The sequence below is a fragment of the Lynx rufus genome, unplaced genomic scaffold (genome assembly GCF_022079265.1).
Source record: "Lynx rufus isolate CCGP_SWC_20201006 ecotype Redwood Valley unplaced genomic scaffold, mLynRuf1.p SCAF_4, whole genome shotgun sequence".
Classification (NCBI taxonomy): domain Eukaryota; kingdom Metazoa; phylum Chordata; class Mammalia; order Carnivora; family Felidae; genus Lynx; species Lynx rufus.
In genome coordinates this window covers 55,996,565-56,014,757 of record NW_025814856.1, presented here as the reverse complement: position 1 = coordinate 56,014,757, position 18,193 = coordinate 55,996,565, and the positions used below count along the sequence as shown (strand labels likewise).

The following is an 18,193-nucleotide window of genomic DNA, read 5'->3' as shown; positions in this document are numbered from 1 at the left end:
CAGCTCAGCCAGGGTTGGGACAACGTGGTGCGGAGGGCACCGCCTCCCGTCAGTCCAGTTCCTGAGCTGCCCGGGACACCACTGCTCACATTCTGTCCCCAAAACGTAGTCACATGTTGGCTTCCAGCAGCCAAAACGGCTGGGACACCTCGTATGGATTCTGGCCGCTGTCTGCCCAGCTCTGAGTCAGGAAGAAGGTGGATGATGTGGGCGACAGGGGGTCTCCGCCAGAGGTGGCTTCCAATAGCCTGCCGCCTTGGGCGGCCACCTGGTCTCTCTAGGCATCTGCCTGCGACGTGGGACAGGAGACCCTGCTCAGGCACTTGGGGTGAGCCTGCATGAGAGCTCGGCGACGGCAGAAGTCAGGGCACGAGGGGGCTGTGGAGGGTGGGCAGAGGACCACCCCGAGGGGAGCAGGAATGGGGAAGGCGGAGGGTGAGGGGCTGGGGAGGCAGGAGCGGCTGCCAGCGAGCAGTGGGGCGAGGTCCAGGCTGCAGAGTCAGCGAGAGGATCAGTGACACCAGGGAGGTCAGTCGGTGCGGAGAGTGGGTGCAGAGGCCAGAGTGACACGAGGAAAGGACAGCTGCAGAGTGAGAGGCACCCGAGAGAGAGAGAGAGAGAGAGGGAGAGATAGGGGTGGGACACGTGGTGATACCTGGTGATGTGTGGGCGGGGCTGCGGCATCCCCAGGCACCCGTGGGGGCCCCGTGGGAGGGGGGGTGTGGCACAGAAGGGCAGTGGAACAGACCCGCTCCCCAAATCTCTGTAACCGGAAGGAAGCCAAGTCACCGGAGCCTGGGTCACGTCCAGGCAGGACGCACGCAGATCTGGCAGTGATCACGCCCCTCTTAAGAAATTAGATAGAGCTTTATTAAATAAACCAAGTAGAAACGCGCCTATTTACATCCAAGTCGTCAGTTTGAGCTCAAGTGATAGGCAAGGCACAATTCTTCCTGTCTCCAGCTTTAGAAAAATAAATCGCACGGCCCGGCCCAAAAGGCCTGCGGTAGGTTCACGCTTGCGGCTCAGAGTCCAAGGGTCCCCCCCTACAGCGACCCCGCGGGCCGGGCTCGGGGTGTGCCTCCAGTTCTTCCTGAGAGCGGCACAGCTCTCGGCCCAGGGCGGAGAGGCCGCGTTCTGGAGGCCTCGGGTGCTGAATGAACGAGGGGGCATCTTCTAGACGTCTTCTCCTTCCCAGCCCCTTCCTGGAGGGCAGGCCCGCCCTCCTCACTGGCCGGGTCTGGCTCCATGGCCTGCTGGGGGGCTGCTGCGGGGAAACTGGTGCCCACACGGGGCAGGCCAGAGGCTCAGGGCTGCTGAGGTGCACGACCGTGGTACAAAAGGAGGAAGGGAGAACACTGGGTTTTGGTCTGGTGCTCAGGCGGAACACAGTGGCTTCTCAAAACAAACAAACAAACAAACAAACAAACAAACAAACCAGAAGAAAAGGTCCCGGTCTCTGGCTCAGGGATGTTTTCCTAACTACGATTCCGAAGTCCCTGTGTGGGTAGAGAAGCCGGGATAGGGAGGAGGAGCCGGACCCCAAAGAGCACCTCGATGGAGCTGCGGCCGAGTCCAGGAGACGCTTCCACGCGCAGGAAGCAACCACAGAGGACGCCGTCTATATTCACAGTGGCCCCCACGGAGGCAAAGAGCAGCCCGGCTCGTGGCTCCTGTGGCCCGTCGGCGTCTCCCGGTGAGGCTGAGCCAGTGTGGGGTTGGGCCCCGTTGGCGCCTACCTGAGGCCTCCGTGCAGTCACGGGGCCAGCTTCGGACACTCGTGTCTGCTCGCTCCCCTCATTTCCTGGCAGGGGCCGGAGAAGGGGAAAAGTAAAGTTTCCAAGGAGGGGAAAAAAAAACCCCACAAATGTTAAGAAAAAATAAAAAAGTCCTTTCCCTGAGGCCACTTCAGGAACATCCCTTACAGACCACTAGTGAAGGGAGCTTCGCCTGCTCAAAGTCTCGAGAAGGGAGTGGTTCCAGAGACTGCGGGGAAGGAAAAGCGTAAGTGCACGTTGTCCAGAAACCCTAGACAACTGGGCACAGAGGAATGAGCGAGAGTCTTAGCCTTTGTAAGATTCTGAAGAACGGAACAGAAAACAAGAGCCAACAGAAAGCCCTACACGGAAGGGTGAGCTAGCGAGCACAGCCTAAACTACAGGTCTACAAGAACACAGCAGGCAGCGACATGGGCCTGGGCCAGGGCTCGGGGCCCAGGGGTGCTCCAGGCTGGGCCCACCGTGGGGGCGCAGGGGCATCACGGCCCGGCCCGCGGACTAGTGGGAGGGGTACGCGGGGCTCCACAGCCCCGATGGAGGGCTGGCTCTGCGGATGGGAGGCAGTGCGTTGAAAGGCGTCGGCGATGAGGCAGCAAAATCTAGGGAGGAAAGAGATGAGGTGACCCACAGAGCATATGGGAGAGCTCGGCGCTCCGCAGGGAGCCCTCCGTGCCCCGCAGGGAGCCCTCCGTGCCTGCACCGGAACAGCCGCTAAGGACGCATCCGCTGCCCAGCTCGGCCATCCCCCTGACCGTGCCCCCAGGCAGCCCTGGGCCAGTGATGTGAGGTCACCCAGGGAAGGGGTGACAGCTGGACATGCCGAGAGGCTTGGAGCATGAGCCCTGACCTCCCACAGCTGCGGAGTGAGAACAAGCCGTGGGTCTTAAAACCACATGGGTGCGTCTGTGGGTCCGTGGGGCACGCAGGGAGCGGGGCCTGTCCATCTGGGCAGGAACAGCCTCTTGGGCAGAGAAAGCCGCATGAACAAAGACTCCAGGGCCTGGAGCGTTCAGGAGGTAACGCAACTACTCCACTATGGCTCCGACACACAGAGGGAGGGGTTGGAAGATGGGATTAGAAAAGGTGAGTGCCCGTCGTAAGGATGGCTGAATGACATTTGTGGAAGACTATGATTCCAGGGGTCCAGGATGCACGTGGGATCTGGTTACCCAGGAAAATGTATCTATATACATAACTGCATCCTTTTCCAAAAAATTTCAGACTCTTGGAAGCCTGGCCATGCCCCTTTTGGGTCAGCAGACACCATTCAAGGATTCCTCCTATAGGGGAGAGAACCCTCAAACGGAAAAGATATAAAGGCCACCACGTGCAGCTGTGAAGGTTGGGCACTACACAAGGTTCAAGGGACACCGCTCACAGAGAGAAGTGTCCCCTGGAGTTGTGTAGGATCACCAGGGCCTCAGGGTCACCAGAGACAACTGGACTTGAAGAGGAATGGCTCCTGTGATTCTCCCCCATCTGGGAGATCCATCAGCGGGACTGTCCAGAATCCTCACCTCTGAGTCAGTCAGTTCAACCCAGCTTAGAGCCCTCTGCAGCAGCCCCAGCAGGTAAGAACCAGTCCCAACATGCACCCCTGCAGAGACGGCCCCCGCTACCAGCCCTCCACCCTCCACGGTTCTGCCGGGGGAAAGCTCTCCTTGCCCAGGACCAGCTCCCAGATCTGCCTTCTGGGCCTCACACCCCAGCTGCCACTTTTGTGTGGGGCCAGAGCTTCTGAGACCTGGGGTTCAGGGCCTTGATCCCCACAACCCTCCCTCGTAGCCCCGGCTCTGCCTGGCTGCATCCGCAGGGTGGTGACTCACAGTGGGGGCTGTGGCGAGGGCTGGCTCCGGGGGAGAGGCCTGGGGGTGCAGTGAGCTCCCGGGGTGTGCAGACCGTGTGGTAGGCTGCAAGACAACATGGCTGGTTAGAGTTGGGGTCAGGGGTGGGGGGCAGCCCAGGGGACACAATGCAGCCCGCCTCACCTATGATCATGACAGCAGTCCCAGCCAGCAGGGCAAAAAGTGTGAAGAACATGACCTGGTAGGAATCCAGGAAGTGCTGGAAAAGGCTGGCTCCATCTGTAGTCAATGGAAAGACAAGTTACCAAACAGCCACGTGGAGTCCCCTTGTGTCTCTGTGCGTGGCCGGAGGGCGAGGCGGCCTGCCTGAGGCCTGGGGCAGCAGCCGGTCCTGTGGGGCTGTCACTCCAGCGCTCCGTCCTATTTCATCTTGGGCCACTTGAACCAACCCGTGTCCACCTGAGGCCCTGCTGGGAGGAGGGTTCAGGTTCCATACCCATTCCGGGGAAAAGCAGAGCTGTCTGGGGGAGTTCGGAGGGTAAGGGTGGCCCAGGAGTCAGCCACGTGCCCGGAAAGGCAAGGCAGTGTGGAAGATGTCAAGCCAGGAGCTGCCGTCATGAAAACGGAGGTCAGGGTTGGGCAAAGGCTCTGGACAGGGATGTTGCCGCTCTCAGAACTGAGGCCCATGCACCACGGGAGCCCGGCATCAGCTGCCCCAAAGCCACTCCTCCTTTGGGGCCCTGCCTCGGGGTGGCCCAGACTGTGGCTTCCTCTTGCATCTCCCTCTGCCTCATCCTGGGCCCCTCCTCCTCCCCTAAATGGACTGTCCTGAGTCAGGACACATCCCTGCTTGACGGGAGGAAGGAGGTGCCCTCTTCAAGTGCCCCTGACATTGGCCTTAGCCCCTCAGGCTGTTCCTCTCCAGACCTGACCAGGCCACTTCCCTGCTCTCAAGAAAAAGCCCAAGCCCCTGGCCAGGGGTTCGAGGCTCCTCGTGGCCCGGCCCCTCACTCTGCACCTCACCCCAGGGCCCTTCTGACGGCTCGGCCCTCCCCCTGGCTACTCATCCTTCCAGACCTGAAGGAAGCAGTCCCTTTGAACCACACCCTCAGGCCAGCAGGTGTAAAATCACCCGCTCCGTGTGCCCCCCACTTCTTGAGCCCCATGTTTAGGATCATTCCTTTCTCGCTGTGTCTGTAATATTCCATGCCCTGTTTGAGGTGGGGGCTTCTCAGGCATCTGCCCAGCACATGCGCTGCTGTGCAACAGGTGCTCGTACACGACTGCGGGATAAATGAGGCATCCGTTACTGAGCACCTACTGTATATGCTAGGTAAGCCCTGTTCTAAGTGCTGTCCCCACATGCAGTACTCAGCTCCCAGTTGGGGAAGACCAGCGGAAATTATAATTAGTTGTATTAATTATTCCCTAGGCTGACAGTGGGAACAGGGCTATGGAAGAAGGAGAAGGATTTACGTGGGAGTAAGGTTCAGAATTTCCTAATATCTGAGCAGGGAATGTGTGAGGAAAGGTGGGTTTGACTGAGGTGGGGACGTGGCCAAGGGGCTATCGGGGGGAGAGGCGTCCCAGGCAGAGGAAACAGTGTATGCCAAGGGCTTAGCTGGGAGTTGCACGTGTTCCCAAAGTAGGAAGAAGGCCAACGTGGCTGCAGCAAGGTGCCCAAGCGGGGAGACAAGTCATCAATGGTTTGGGGAGGCAGATTATGGGGGGCCGGCCTTTCAAGACACTGGAGAGGCTTGGGCTTTACCCCCCAGGGGAGGTGGGCGCCAAAGCAGTGTTGAGCAGAGGAGGGGGTACGATCCAGTCACATTTCAACAGGATCCCTCTAGCTACCCGAATGGGCCAAATTCACTTTGTGGGACAATCTGCATTTCTGAGTCCTCCAGGTCTTGACCCGCCCCCCTCCTGCTCTCCTGCCCAGATTTCCACCCACAGCCAAGACCACCCGGACCGGCCCTCCTCGCCCAGGTCCATCCCAGCGGTGTCCCATCCCATGACTCACGAGGACCAGGCCCTCGGCGATCCATCACAAAGGCCACGGTGACCGGAATGGTGAGGGCTTGGTTAGTCATGGGGCTGGAGAAGGTCAGGGCGGTGGACAGAGGCCCCTGACTGCCAGCTGTGGGATCCGAGATGCCGACTGTGTATGTGATGAAGCTGGGGAGCCCCAAAGACTTTTCCTTCTCAAAGGCCAGCACAGCTGGGGACCCTGATTTCACCTGGGAGAGACAATGTGGCTGGAGAGCGGCACCCCCACCCCCACTTCCGCCTGACATGCTGTGCCTCCCTCTGGGGCCCAGACGGTAGGGGTGGGGACCCTTCCCTGGTCCACCTTCCTAGGTAGGCGATGACGCCTGGGTACTTCTAAGTGACAGCGTGAAATCTGCAAAGTCAGGGAAGGAGCATACTGTCTACACTTGGGAGTGTTTTTAAGGAAAGGACAAATCAATATCATTGAATTCTAATCAAGTGCTCTTTAAAAAAATGCTAAACCAACATGAACTACCACCAAACGCCAACTTGCCAAGGCAGCAGCCTGGAGCTCTGCTAATGGCCGATCGCCAGCAGCTCAACCCCTGGGCTGGCGGACCCTCCATCAGCAGCAATGAATTCATCGCCGTCTCGCTCCAAGAACGTTCATCCACGTCCACGTTTGCTGCAGTGAGACCAGGGATACGGCAAACGGAGGAGCCAAAAACCCCTTTGCCACATCACCCCAGATCTCTTACTGGCCTGCTGGGCTGCGGGACCTAGGACATCGTTCACCCAGCATTCAGCAGATGGGGAAACTGAGGCCCAGGGCTAGGGACTCGTCCCCAGTTGCGCGGGCGTTGGTGATAAGTTAGGGATTACAGTGTTTCTTGCTCCCCCATGTCAGTGTACGTTCCTGCACTGACTTCATTCACTGAACATACTAAGTGTTCACTGAGCACATACTATGTGCTAGGTACGCTCTGTGCTGAGTACTGCCCTCGCATACTGAGCTCCTGGTTGGGGAAGTCCGGCAGCATTCCCAGTAACTAATTCAATGATACAAGCTCACAGATAATGGTATGGGGGAAAAGAAAAGGTTAAGGGTATTTACGTTTAAAAAATCTTTTTTTCACTTTTAAAGAGAGGTGGTCCACGACTTCCACCTTTCACCTCGTCTTCCCTGCCTTCCGGTCCTTTCCAAGGCCCCCGGCTCATGCATGGACGCCACTCACCTCCAGGTTCTCGAGAATCTCCACGGTACCAAAGACCTTGACCTCAGAGCTGGTGAAGTGGTTGCTCAAAAGGATTTCAGCCTGGTCAGTGTAAAGCCCTGGGCTGAAGGGCACCTCGGCACCAACATGCTCCCCAGAGATGTGGCTGCCGGGGATGGAGGCGGTGACCAGCAGCGCCGTCTTCTTCATGCTGAGGTGTTTCAGCTGCTTGTCCGTCAGCCTGTGCATCGTGACTGAGCAGAGGTACCGGCCTGTGGAGACAAGCAAGCTCTGAGTTGTCCCCTCTCCCACCCACGCCCGGACGCTGCACTTTCTCCTTGCTCTTCTAACTGCAAAACTCCTACGCATCCTTCGGAGCCCAGGTGAGGTGTCACCTCCTCCAGGGACCTCCAGGGATGTCCCTCTTCAGCACCCCTGATCCAGCTTGGACACCCTTTCTGTGACCAGCGCTCTCGCTCACTCCTCAGAATCCTCTGCTCGCCAGATCCCCACTGCACTGACGTTGCCTGGGGAAGGAACGTCTGGACCAGCTCTGCATTTCAGGGCTTAGCCATCCTGGCTCTCAGGATGGGGGTGAGTAAATAATGAACGGATACCGTGACCCGATGCTGAGCTACAGGCTGAGCTGGAGCGGACTCCCAGTATGGCCCGTGGCCCCAGATAACAGCAGAAAGTCCTGTGAAGGTGTGGATTGGGGCTACCTTGGTGCTTGTTGGACCCTCCACGCCTGGCCCTGGGTAGATAAATGAGTTCAACGCATACTGTTGAGCAATGCCCTGGAAAGTACCTGGAACCCGGATGCCTGGGCTGGAGTCCCCTCTGTGCCCTTGCCAGCCAAGTGCCCCTGGGTGAGTCAGCCTCCTTGCTGACCTGGTTTTCTTGTATTAAGTGGGAATAACTTCACACGCCCTCATGGGGCCGCATTAGCCAATAAACAGGGCATGGGACCATCAAATGCCTGTTCTGTCCCTGCACTTGGGCCCCACACAGGTGCCCTGAGGACATACCTCCTGCATCTTAGGCAGCGGCCTGGGTGCTGACCCCGGGCCATGGCAAGCTGCAGGCTGGGCTTATTATGGTCTAGCGTCGTGCCCTCGCTAACTCCTCCTAACTAAGACCGGGCTGCATATTCTTGGAAGGAACTGAAGAATGGTCCAAATGCTCATCGACAATCATTATCATAATAACACTGGGCAGCTCCTGTCGAGGACTCGATGGTGTATGCTGGGCACTGTGCTCAGCATATGGCAGGAACTATCCTACTGAACCCTCGAAGCACCCCACGTGGGCACCCCCCTTCTCAGACACTCCGCACCACGTGGCCGGCATGCCCGGGGCCAGGCAGTCACTCCAGCCCGTGGCGCGGGCATCACGGGCAGTGGAAGTTCTGTTCGGACACACCGTGGGGCCCTTGGCCAGTTAACAAGGAAGGGCCCTTCTGCCCAGCTCTCGCTTGCACCGCTCAGCTCTAAGGCATCATCCTTCCCATTTCACAGAGGGAGGCAGCCTTAACACCCACTGGCCCTGAGGTAGGAAGAGCAGAAAGGGACCTAAACCCAGGCTTTCCAACTCTGAAATGTGTCCTGCCTGCTGCGTGTAGGTGGGTGCCGAGGACAGCCATCGCCCAGCACTGGACCGCCAACCCCGCCCAGCGGCCGAAATGAATGACAGGCCAGAGTGGTGGCATCGACCGCCAGGCTGGGCTCCTGACAGACATGGCCCTTCCGGACAGATGGCTGCCGTGAGCCCGACACGCCAACAGGAACCCTCCATGCAAGCCAGTCATCCCATGCAAACCCTTGCAAACGTACCCAGAGTGGCATCAAATCCTGGTTCTGCCGTGAAAACGTCACGCGCTGGGAAATCGAAGACATCTTGCTTGAACTGGAGGTGGCAGCTAATGAGGGATTCTGGGTGCAGAGTCTCAATGGTTTCCATCTGGGAGGGAGAGCACTCACCTGGAGAGGGGAAGGGGTGAGAAGGGCATGGGCCAGACCTACTAGGCGCCCCACCCCGGCCCCCCTGCACAGGCTTCTGCATCCGTCTGTTAGAGCCCCGAAACGAGGGAGCAAGAGCAGGCCAGGTGCAGGCTAGCCGGGCCGCGAAACGCCCCACATTCCTTCCACACAGGGCCCCCCGAGGGCTGCCCAAAGCTTCGTGACAGCACCACAGTTTATAAGAGCTGGGGAGAATTCTATGGGGGAGGAGGGTCATTCCGAATCGTGGGCAATTTCAGATCAGAATTTCAGCATTTGGGCTACAGAGCCTGCGTCCCGCAGCACAGCAGATGGGTCGGGCTCACTAATGCACATCGTCTGTTCCTGTCGGCAGGGGGAAAATGGGCAATTTATTTCTGGACTTCAGGAGGGCAACAGTTTCCCACTAATACACTGAGTATCATCTCGGCAATTGTGCAGTATTGGCCCCGTGCCCTGAAGTAGGAAAAAAGAGGTTATGTGATGCAGAAAAGCTACCTCATCAATCAGAACAAGAACAGTGGTATTTAATTCCACTGGGTACATGGTTTAAAAAAAAACAAAAACAAAAAAAACCAAACCAGCCCACATCGATGTATTTATTTCTGGCAGTTGCTGTCCAGGGCTGTCACGGGCAAGGCCAGGGTCGGATGTTCTACTCATGACTTGGAAAAGGTAATTACAAAAATCAAAATCGGCCGCGAGGCCTGCTAAATCATTACTTTCTTGGGATTACCGGCAGTCAGCTGGGGCTTTCTTTACTCGGCTGCCCTGGGGCTGAAGTGGCACTTCCAGCTCAGACACAGGCAGCTTCTGGGTGCCGGGGTCTTTTAGAAAGAACACTCGGGTTTCGAAAAAGCTGGAAGGAATGGGCCAGCAGGGGTTAAATGCTCTCTCTGCCTTTGGCGTGAGTTTAAGCAGGGCCACGGGGAACCTCCTCCCTGCTCGTGCGACTGGCGGGGCCCCTCCCCAGACCAAGCAAGCCCCTCACTCTTTACCTCTCAGGTTAGAGCCTCTGTCTCCCAAGGTGACGGTCACTTTGGAGGCCTCCTGGAAGCTGGTCTGGCCTGGGCGGACGGAATGGGCCACGATCCTTTGAGGGACACCGATCGCTATCTGGGGAGGGAGCCGAGGCAGCTGCACTGAGCACCGACCACGTGTGGGCTCAGTGACGGGCATTTTTGTGACCTCACCCCGTTGCCTGGGATGCAGGCACTGCCCATTGCACAGGGGACAAAACTGAGGCTCCACGTCTTTTTGAGACTTGGCCAGATGTGGCAGAGCTGGGCTTAGACCCCAGGCCGGTCAGACTCTGCCTCCCTCTGAACGAGCTGCTTTTCCTAACAGCGGAGTGCGGTGCTGAACAGCAGGTCTGAATGCATTCAGTCCGGGGTGGGCTGTGGGGTTTGGCTCCTGGGACAGCGGCAGATCACTTCTCTGTTCATCAGTTTGCTTAATTAGTCTTTCAGCAATGAGAGAAGGAGCCATTTTACTTTACTGTCATTTATTCAAAATAAATCAACCTGACCAAAAGGCAACTCACATAGCCTGGGTACTGAACGCCCCTCCAGACTCCAGTCTTCCCAGACTTTCCCCTGCTCACCCCCCTTGGCCCAGCCTGCACTGGCTGCACCCAAACACCCCAGTCGTGCGCCCCTCTTAAGCTGGGATCACCCTCCCCCCTCCCCCCGCAGAGCCTGACCCCATCGGCCCTCGCAGGCCCAGCTCCAGCATGGTCCCCTCCAGCCGGCAGGCTGTCCTCCCACCTCTGGGCAGGCGCTGAGCACTTCCTGCCTCCCACAGGATTTCTAGCGGAACGTGATCTCGTCAAGAGCAGGGATGGGGTCTCACTCCTCCCCAAAGCCCAGGCAGCTCCTGTGGCTGACACAAGAGCACGGGCAGGCCGTCAGGCTGGCCCCATCACCTCCACGCTCACTGGTGGGCACCCACATCCGGGCCCTGGTTCTTCCCACCTTCTCCTGTACTCCTGGCTGCCTGCCTGCCATCTTGTCCCTGCTTCCTCTGCCTCCTCCCCCCACACCTGGCAGAGGGGGCCCAAGGCCTCTGATATGTGCTGCATGTATGTGCACCTGTCCACTCTCAGGTCTTCCAGAACCATGTCTGTGCTGTGGACTCCCACCCCACCTCCAGCTTGCTGTCTTGGAGCTCCAGAAACACCTGCTGCCTCATCACCAGCCTCACCTACAGGAGCTGCAAACGCCTCCAACTGGCCACGCCTCCATCCACTCATCATCTTTCCCCAGTGCTGGCCCCTCCTTCTGCAACCCCCTACCGCCATCAGGGCAAAGGACCGACATCCACCTTGTCACTCAGCCCGGACGCCGGGGAGGTCATCCCCCAAAGGGTTCTCCAAGCTCTGATGACCCTCCCTTAGTTTCTGCCCACCCAACAGGGCCAGCAGAGTGCCCATCCTGTCTCCTAGCTCACTACCCCTGCAGCTACTCCCCATCTCTTGGGCTCTTAGACTCCACCAGGCACTGGATACTCATTCCAAACATTACCTCTGATTGTGATCACTCTTTACTTAAAAAAAAAAAAAAAAATTCTGATAGGGATGCCTGGGTGGCTCAGTCAGTTAAGCGTCTGACTTCGGCTCAGGTCATGATCTCACAGTTCCTGGGTTCAAGCCCTGCATCGGGCCCCGTGCTAACAGCTCAGAGCCTAGAGCCTGTTTCAGATTCTGTGTCACCCCCTCTCTCTGTCCCTCCCTCCAAATAAATAAACATTAAAATTTTTTTTAAAAAAATTAAAAAAAAATTAAAATAAAATAAAATAAAAACCAAAAACCCTGATAAATCCCTACTGGGTCTGGCATAAGCTTCTCCTCTTTGCTCCAGAATAGTCACAGGTGCAGCTAGTACCTACTGAACATTTGCTAGGTGTTGAGTACCACTCTAAGTGCTTCACATAGGTTAACTTTTAATCCTCTTGGCCCTCTTACCTCCATTTTACAGACACAGAGAGGTGAAATAACTTATCCAATGCCACACAGCCTCTCAGTGGCCTGGCTGGGATTTGAACCCAGGCAGCCTGGCCCCAGAGCTCACGTGTTTCACCAGGAACTACCCAGAACACAATGTGCATCACACGATCTGACTGCAACGCCAGCCTCCACACTCCCCCCACTGCCTATGTTCCAGTCATCGGGGCTCGACTCTTGAGCCCTGCACACTTTTGCCTACGCTGTGCCCTCTCCTCCAGCCCCCCTCCCACCCGCCCCTGCCCACTCTCCGCGGCTCCTCCTGGGAGAGCACAGCTTTATTAGTCACAAGGTGCCTCTATCTGCAACCCGCTCACCCACTGCAGAGCCCTGGCACTAAATATGCAAGCTATTAGGTTAAACTGCTGGATTCGATCACGTGCACGCTGGCTCTAAAATGAGACACGTTTGGAACGCAGCCAGACGCTGCTCATTGATTCATTCTCGGCTGGAGATAAATAGAAGAGAGAACGGTTTTGTTCACCTCCAGAAAGACTCAAAAAGTGACTTGCTGGGGAGGCTTAACTTTGCCAGTGATGCCAAATGGCCACGCCGGCCCGCCTGCCCTGAGACTCCTGGGGAAGTGCCCACAGGGGACACTCCTGCCCTTACGCCAGCGTGCGTGGGAGCTGGGGGGGCGGCCCCGGGAGGTCAGCCCTTGTCATGACACCATTTTCAGCGTGGGAGGCAGGGGCCTGGGAAGGAAAGGGCACCTGTTCCAATCCCGGAGGAAGTGGGGAGCAGACCCCAGACTCACGACTCCGGATCCTGACTGCCTAGCAGGGTGCTGGTGCTTCTTTTTTTTAAAGGGAAGGGTGCCATTCAGGATAGAAAGCCGAGGCTTTTACCCCAAGACGGTGAGCCACGTATGCCCCGAAGCCCTACCTCCTTGTAGGTTCTCAGGTGCCCAGCAATCTCGTAGTAAACCGTCACAGATCCCGCCTCTTGGGCCACAGCCACGCCCGTCCTGGGGTCGATGCGGAGGATGCTGTGAGCTGAAGAGCTCCAGGTTCCGGAGAGGCCTGGGAGAGAAAGCCCTGGCTGTCACTCATCTTTCCCACGTCTGCCATTCCCGCCCAGCCCTGTCACCTGGGTGACACTGCCCCACCACCATGCTCCACCCTGCTCCCGGGGGTGCTCACTCATCACCCTCAGGGTAGAATCCATGCCACTGGCCTCTGCACCCTGGCACTGGCCCCCGCCCCCCACCTCCCCTGGCTCCTGGCTGCGGCCACCTGGAGCACACCTGCTCTCTGCCCGGCTGTGACCCTGCCCAGAGTGAACCTCTGGCCCTATGTTCACTCCAGTGCTTTCCTGCTTGGAATCTCTTGATCACTTCCTTGTCCTGGGATGACCCGGGTGCTGAACCTCCCCACGCACCACCCCTGCCCATCCCCGACTGTTTATCAACCCCTTTGTGCAAACAAAGCAAGTGTCAGGTTCAAGAGCGTTTCTTAGTTAAAAGCCAATTGCATTATATAACAGATAACAACAAAATAACTCAACAGCCACGTTCTATTTCTGGCAAATTGTATTTGCTTTCTTTTAAGGGCAGTGTTGAACGTCTTTTTAAAATGAATTTAATTAGGTAAGAAAAAAACAGGGAGTCAAACTGAAAAAAGAAGTTGGGTAACGTAGGTGGTGAATCTACAGGTGGCATGGGAACAGGCCCGATAGCTGTTCTCTCCTTACATTTCCTTCTAGATGTGGGCTGTTGGCGATACATGGTAACCACTAGCCACGAGATGAATTAAAATGAAACACATAGCTCCTCGGTTGCATTAGCCACATTTAGAATACTGGATGGTGAGTGCCCCGTGTCAGACAGTGTAGATATGGGATGTTTCCACAATGCTAGAAACTTCTAGCGGACAGGGCTATACGAACGCACGGGTTGGCCAGCTTCCTCCACAAAGGGCCAGATGGCACATCTGTTGGGCCATGCGGGCCCAGAGGTCTCTGATGCCAGCGCTCAAACCCAGCAGCTGGAGGGTAAAACCGGCCCCTGACAACATGTAAATGAGGGTGTGCCAGAGTTCCCAGGCACTTGTGTTTGCAAAAAGAGACAGCATGCTGGATTTGGCCGGTGGTTTTCTGACTCCTGCTCTTGAACGTCATGCCAGCCCTGCTTGTCTCACCCCCACGACAGGAGCCCGCTCCCATCTTTGGGGCTGCCCCGGACTCAAAAGGAAGCCCCCCCACCCCGACCCCGGCCAGTATCTCTCTCTCTCTCTCTCTCACCTTCCAGGCCGACCAGAACTGTGGCCAGACAGAGGACGTCCCCCACCACCACCGCTCCGGACAGCTCCGGGGAGATGGCCTGAAGGACGGGCAACGGGACGAAGTCGGACAGGCCCACGTGCTCCGTGTCCCGCACGCTGAGCAGCGTCAGGCCCACGCTGATGGTCCGGACGATGCAGGTGTTGTTGGCGACGCCCTTCCCAATCTGCACGAACTCGTCTCTAGGCACAGGAAGGGGGATGCGGGCTCTCAGTCTCAGGAAAGAGCCCCCAACTCCGGAGGGAGAAACATAGCTGAGTCCTCTGCTGGGCGAAGCTTCTTGCTAATGGTGGCCCCAGGGCGTCCCTCCAGCTTAAGTTTACCAAGCAGCTGCCCAAACCTGGTCTCATCTCATCTCCCCTGGGAGGAGCCCATGGCCCACAGCACATGCCCCACGTCCCAGGAGGGAAAGCTGAGGTCAGAGGGCAAGGCGAGCTTCGAGATGCTTGCTGGTCCCTTCCCAACAGGGAACAAGGACATTCTCAGGAGGCATGGCCTCTGCCCACTTCCTCATGGGTAGCTATAAAGCACCGAGACCAGTGTCTGGCACAGTGAGTGCTTGGTCAACACCAGCCAATGTCGCTCTGGTGGAAAGGCCCAGACCGGCAGGTCTGAGGGGTAGGGTCTCTGGCTTTATCTCCTCCGCCACGCCGTCTCTCTTCGGAGCTCCCGCTGGTCTCTAGGAGAGAGGCTCAAGGGCCAGCGGGACTTCTGTGGGGTAGCTGAGGGGCTGGGAGGAGCTGGCTCCATTTCCTCCAGGGTGGCCTAGATCCCAGACTCATGGATGGCCCATACAACGTGCAAAGAGCTCCACACTTTGCCAGACGCCTTCACGACTATGGCTTCAGCTGCCGGCCCCGAGGACTAGGCATGTTCCCCGTATGACAGGTGTGGAAACAGAGGCCTGGAGAGGTGAGCCGCCTTGTTTGGGAAGGCGCCACAAAGGCCAGAGCTAGGGCTTGAACGGGCTCCAACTCCAAGCCCCAGTTCCCCCACCATGCTAAGCCCCCCCTACACCTGGCCCTGGGCGTGCTAAGCAGGCCTGTGAGGAGGCCAGGTTGCAATGGTCACCCACACCTGGATACAATCTTCTGCCCCCCATAGGCCCTAGAACCCCTGCCCAAGCCGTCCTTCTTCCTATGCCTGATGCTTCTCTCTCCTCCTCTGAGCTTGTCTGCATGCCCCCGGGGCAGTAGTTCTCAACCTTTAGAATCGTCCGGAGGTCTAATTAAAACAGACTGATGGTGGGGCCCCTGGGTGGCTCAGTGGGTTAAGCATCCCACTTCAGCTCAGGTCATGATCTCGCGGTTTGTGAGTTTGAGCCCCGCGTCGGGCTCTGTGCTGACAGCTCGGAGCCTGGAGCCTGCTTCGGATTCTGTGTCCCCCTCTCTCTGCCCCTCCGCACTCACGCTCTGTCTCTCAAAAATAAACATTAAAAAGAAACCCCAGGTTGTTGGGGTATTTACAGGGCCAGCCAAAATGAACCGCATGTGGAGCCTGGTGTTCAAACCCCGCGTGACCCTGAGCAAGTGGCTTGACCTCTCTGGGCCTCTATAAACAGGCGGCAGTGAGGAGTCAGCGAGACGTCACGTGGAAAGGCCTGTACACACACAAGGGGATGCAGTGAAGGTCAGACCCCTTCCTCGCTGGCACCAGAGCATTGGAATATGTGTGCCTTGCTCTGACCAACTTTTATAACGTCTGTGATCACTGATTTGCATCCGCTGATCACAGGGCCAGTGCAATGGCCAGGGTGGCTATGTCTCCCCTGCAGTCCGGCTTTCACGGGTACACCAAAGTTTATCACAAACCCCAACACCTGTGTCTCGCTTCCGGCCCGCCACGGGACATCGCCAACAGCTTCCCGCCACGCGGTGGTACAGGCTCTGTGCCCTGCCTTCCCCTCACCACTGCCTCCCGCCCAAGCCCAGTGCTCCCCCTGTGGTCCCGCAAGCACGACACGCTCCCTCCTCAGGACTGAAGGGAACAAAGCTCCCTTCCAGTGGCACGGAGGGTCTAGTGGACTCAGCCGCCCCCATACATCAAATCTAAGTACAACTGACACACATCTTCACAGGGGAGATGAGCATCACCCACACCCTACCTGTTAGTCGCAAAGCTGAGGACCGAATTGTGAGCATGGAAGGTGTCTCCGGAGTTGTCGTGGAAGTGGACGGTGAAGGTCACGGTCATTCCCAAAGGCAGGGCTGCCAGAGCCTCCTTGTTCTGGGTGTGCAGGGCGGGGCTCATGGAGAGCCTCAGGTAAGACACAGGAGATACCTGGGGACAGTGAGCAGGTGTGGTGATGACTGCCCTGGGGACCAGCCTCCCAGGGAGGAGTCACTTGCCCCCAGTGGGACCCACCTCGGGAGGGATCGGGAGGCTGATCGACTCAGGGGTCACGGAAAGAGAAAAGGCCTTGGTCTGCTAAGCGTCCCAACCTCGCGACAAGAATCCCACCTTCCCACACAGTGGGCTGGCCTCACTACAAGAAAACCCCCCAATCTACAAGAGTCAAAACCCATGACTTTGAAAAATTAGATCGTTATTCACACTGGCAAAAATTTCCCCTGGGCTTTCGATGTTCAGTTTCCTTCGAAAACCAGGCTCTCTGGGTGTTTAAAGTGGAAGTAATGCCCACTTGGACGGCAGAGGAAGTATTAACCAGGAGCCACGACGTGCTGGCAGGTGCTCCAGGGAAAGAATCCCGGAGCCCAGAAACCCGAGCTCCAGGGAGAGCGGCCCTGGCCCTCCAACTCCGGGTAAAATCTATCCTGGCCAGAAAGTTAGCTCCGCTCAGAAGACCCAATTTCTTGGATAAAGATCGGCGGGTGCAGCGACCTCTACTCAGCTGGTGCTCACTACATAGTTGCTGAGGTAGGATGAGCAGGAAGCTGCTTTCACCGACTCAAAAACCAGGCTGAAGGTTCCCTGCCAGGCATTAATTACGGAAACAAAAAGACATTATTAAGGAAACAGATCTGTGACCATGGCAAAATCTCGAACGTGAAGTCATGTATCTTGTCTGTCACCCAGGATTCAGAAAGTGGCTATGACGAGATAGTGGAAGGAAATTCCGGGGACCCGGCCCGAGGATGCTCGAGGAGGAGAAAGTTCCCGTCACCACGGAGCACGGAGGGCAGAGGGACATGGGAAGCGCCGTGATGTGGACAGATGACACGACCTGAGCCCGGCTGACCAGACCTTGACTCTCCACCACTGAAGTGACTCACTGAGCGAGTCATTTCCATGGTGAGTCCCGGTGTCCTTGCCTGTAAAATGGGTCACTGAACTGTACATGCTGCCACATGTATAATGTAACCATTTCTGTGTCGGGTGCCCAGCACATGCAGTCAATGTGCATAGGCACCTATCACATTCCAGGTGCCGGCTGCCCAGTCAGGACATGGGTGCTGGTCCCAGCAAATCATGGGCCTCGCTGGGCCTCAGTTTCCCCATCTATGAAATGAGGCCACTGCAATCAATCTCCAAGGATCTTCCGCTCTGACATCTAGAAGATGCTAGAACTTTTCAGCTAGGACCTCTGCCCCCAAGTTATTCTTCAATAAATTCTTACCTACAATTTCTCAGCTGGAAAGTGATAGATCTATTTTATACCTGCGAGGGGAGATTTTTTTTTTTTTTTTTTTTTTTTTACCTCGACACGATTGCTTTCATTACTCCAAAAAGCAGGAAAGCATGATCCTACCTTTACAGCAAAGAGGATGGTCTGGTTGGCCCCAAAAGGCTCTTGGGCAGTCACTTGGATTGTGGACATCCCAATCACGGACCCTGACGTCAGGCAGCCTTTCTCATCAACATGCACGACAGGAACCTTCTCCGGCCCGTCCAGGACGCGGTAGCTCAGAGATGCTGCTCCGTCCCTTTGGAAAAAAAACAGACTCGGTTTTTCAGAGTGTGGCAGCGGGTCGCAGCAAGGGGCCCGAAATCCCTGCCCTGAGATCCAGCCATCTGGGCTTCCCGATGGCTCCTGGGAGAAGGAAAAAGCCTGATCTTAGCCCCACTGTGCATTAGGACCTGGGTGCTCAGCTCAACTTCAGCCTCATCAGTCACCCACGGGAAACTTAATTTGCAAAACCGATGGTTCCAAAGAGGGCGCTGCTTC

The 18,193-nt window shown here is 57.1% G+C and overlaps 1 protein-coding gene across 5 annotated transcripts in view; it reads right to left on the bottom strand.

Moving 5' to 3' along the window:
• Window positions 1-848: 848 nt before the first annotated feature.
• The window catches only part of NUP210 (nucleoporin 210), a 109,341-nt gene continuing 91,996 nt past the window's right edge, over window positions 849-18,193 (bottom strand). For 3 of the 5 annotated variants that reach the window (XM_047096015.1, XM_047096014.1, XM_047096013.1), the window contains exons 30-40: window positions 17,777-17,951; window positions 16,172-16,347; window positions 14,029-14,249; window positions 12,673-12,809; window positions 9,785-9,902; window positions 8,622-8,768; window positions 6,811-7,061; window positions 5,607-5,823; window positions 3,767-3,862; window positions 3,605-3,688; window positions 849-2,377 (exon numbers count right to left, since the gene is read on the bottom strand). In XM_047096015.1, the coding sequence (XP_046951971.1) occupies window positions 2,277-2,377; window positions 3,605-3,688; window positions 3,767-3,862; window positions 5,607-5,823; window positions 6,811-7,061; window positions 8,622-8,768; window positions 9,785-9,902; window positions 12,673-12,809; window positions 14,029-14,249; window positions 16,172-16,347; window positions 17,777-17,951 (1,723 nt within the window). In that variant the 3' untranslated portion in view covers window positions 849-2,276. The other 2 variants (XM_047096016.1, XM_047096017.1) reach the window with 2 other exon arrangements.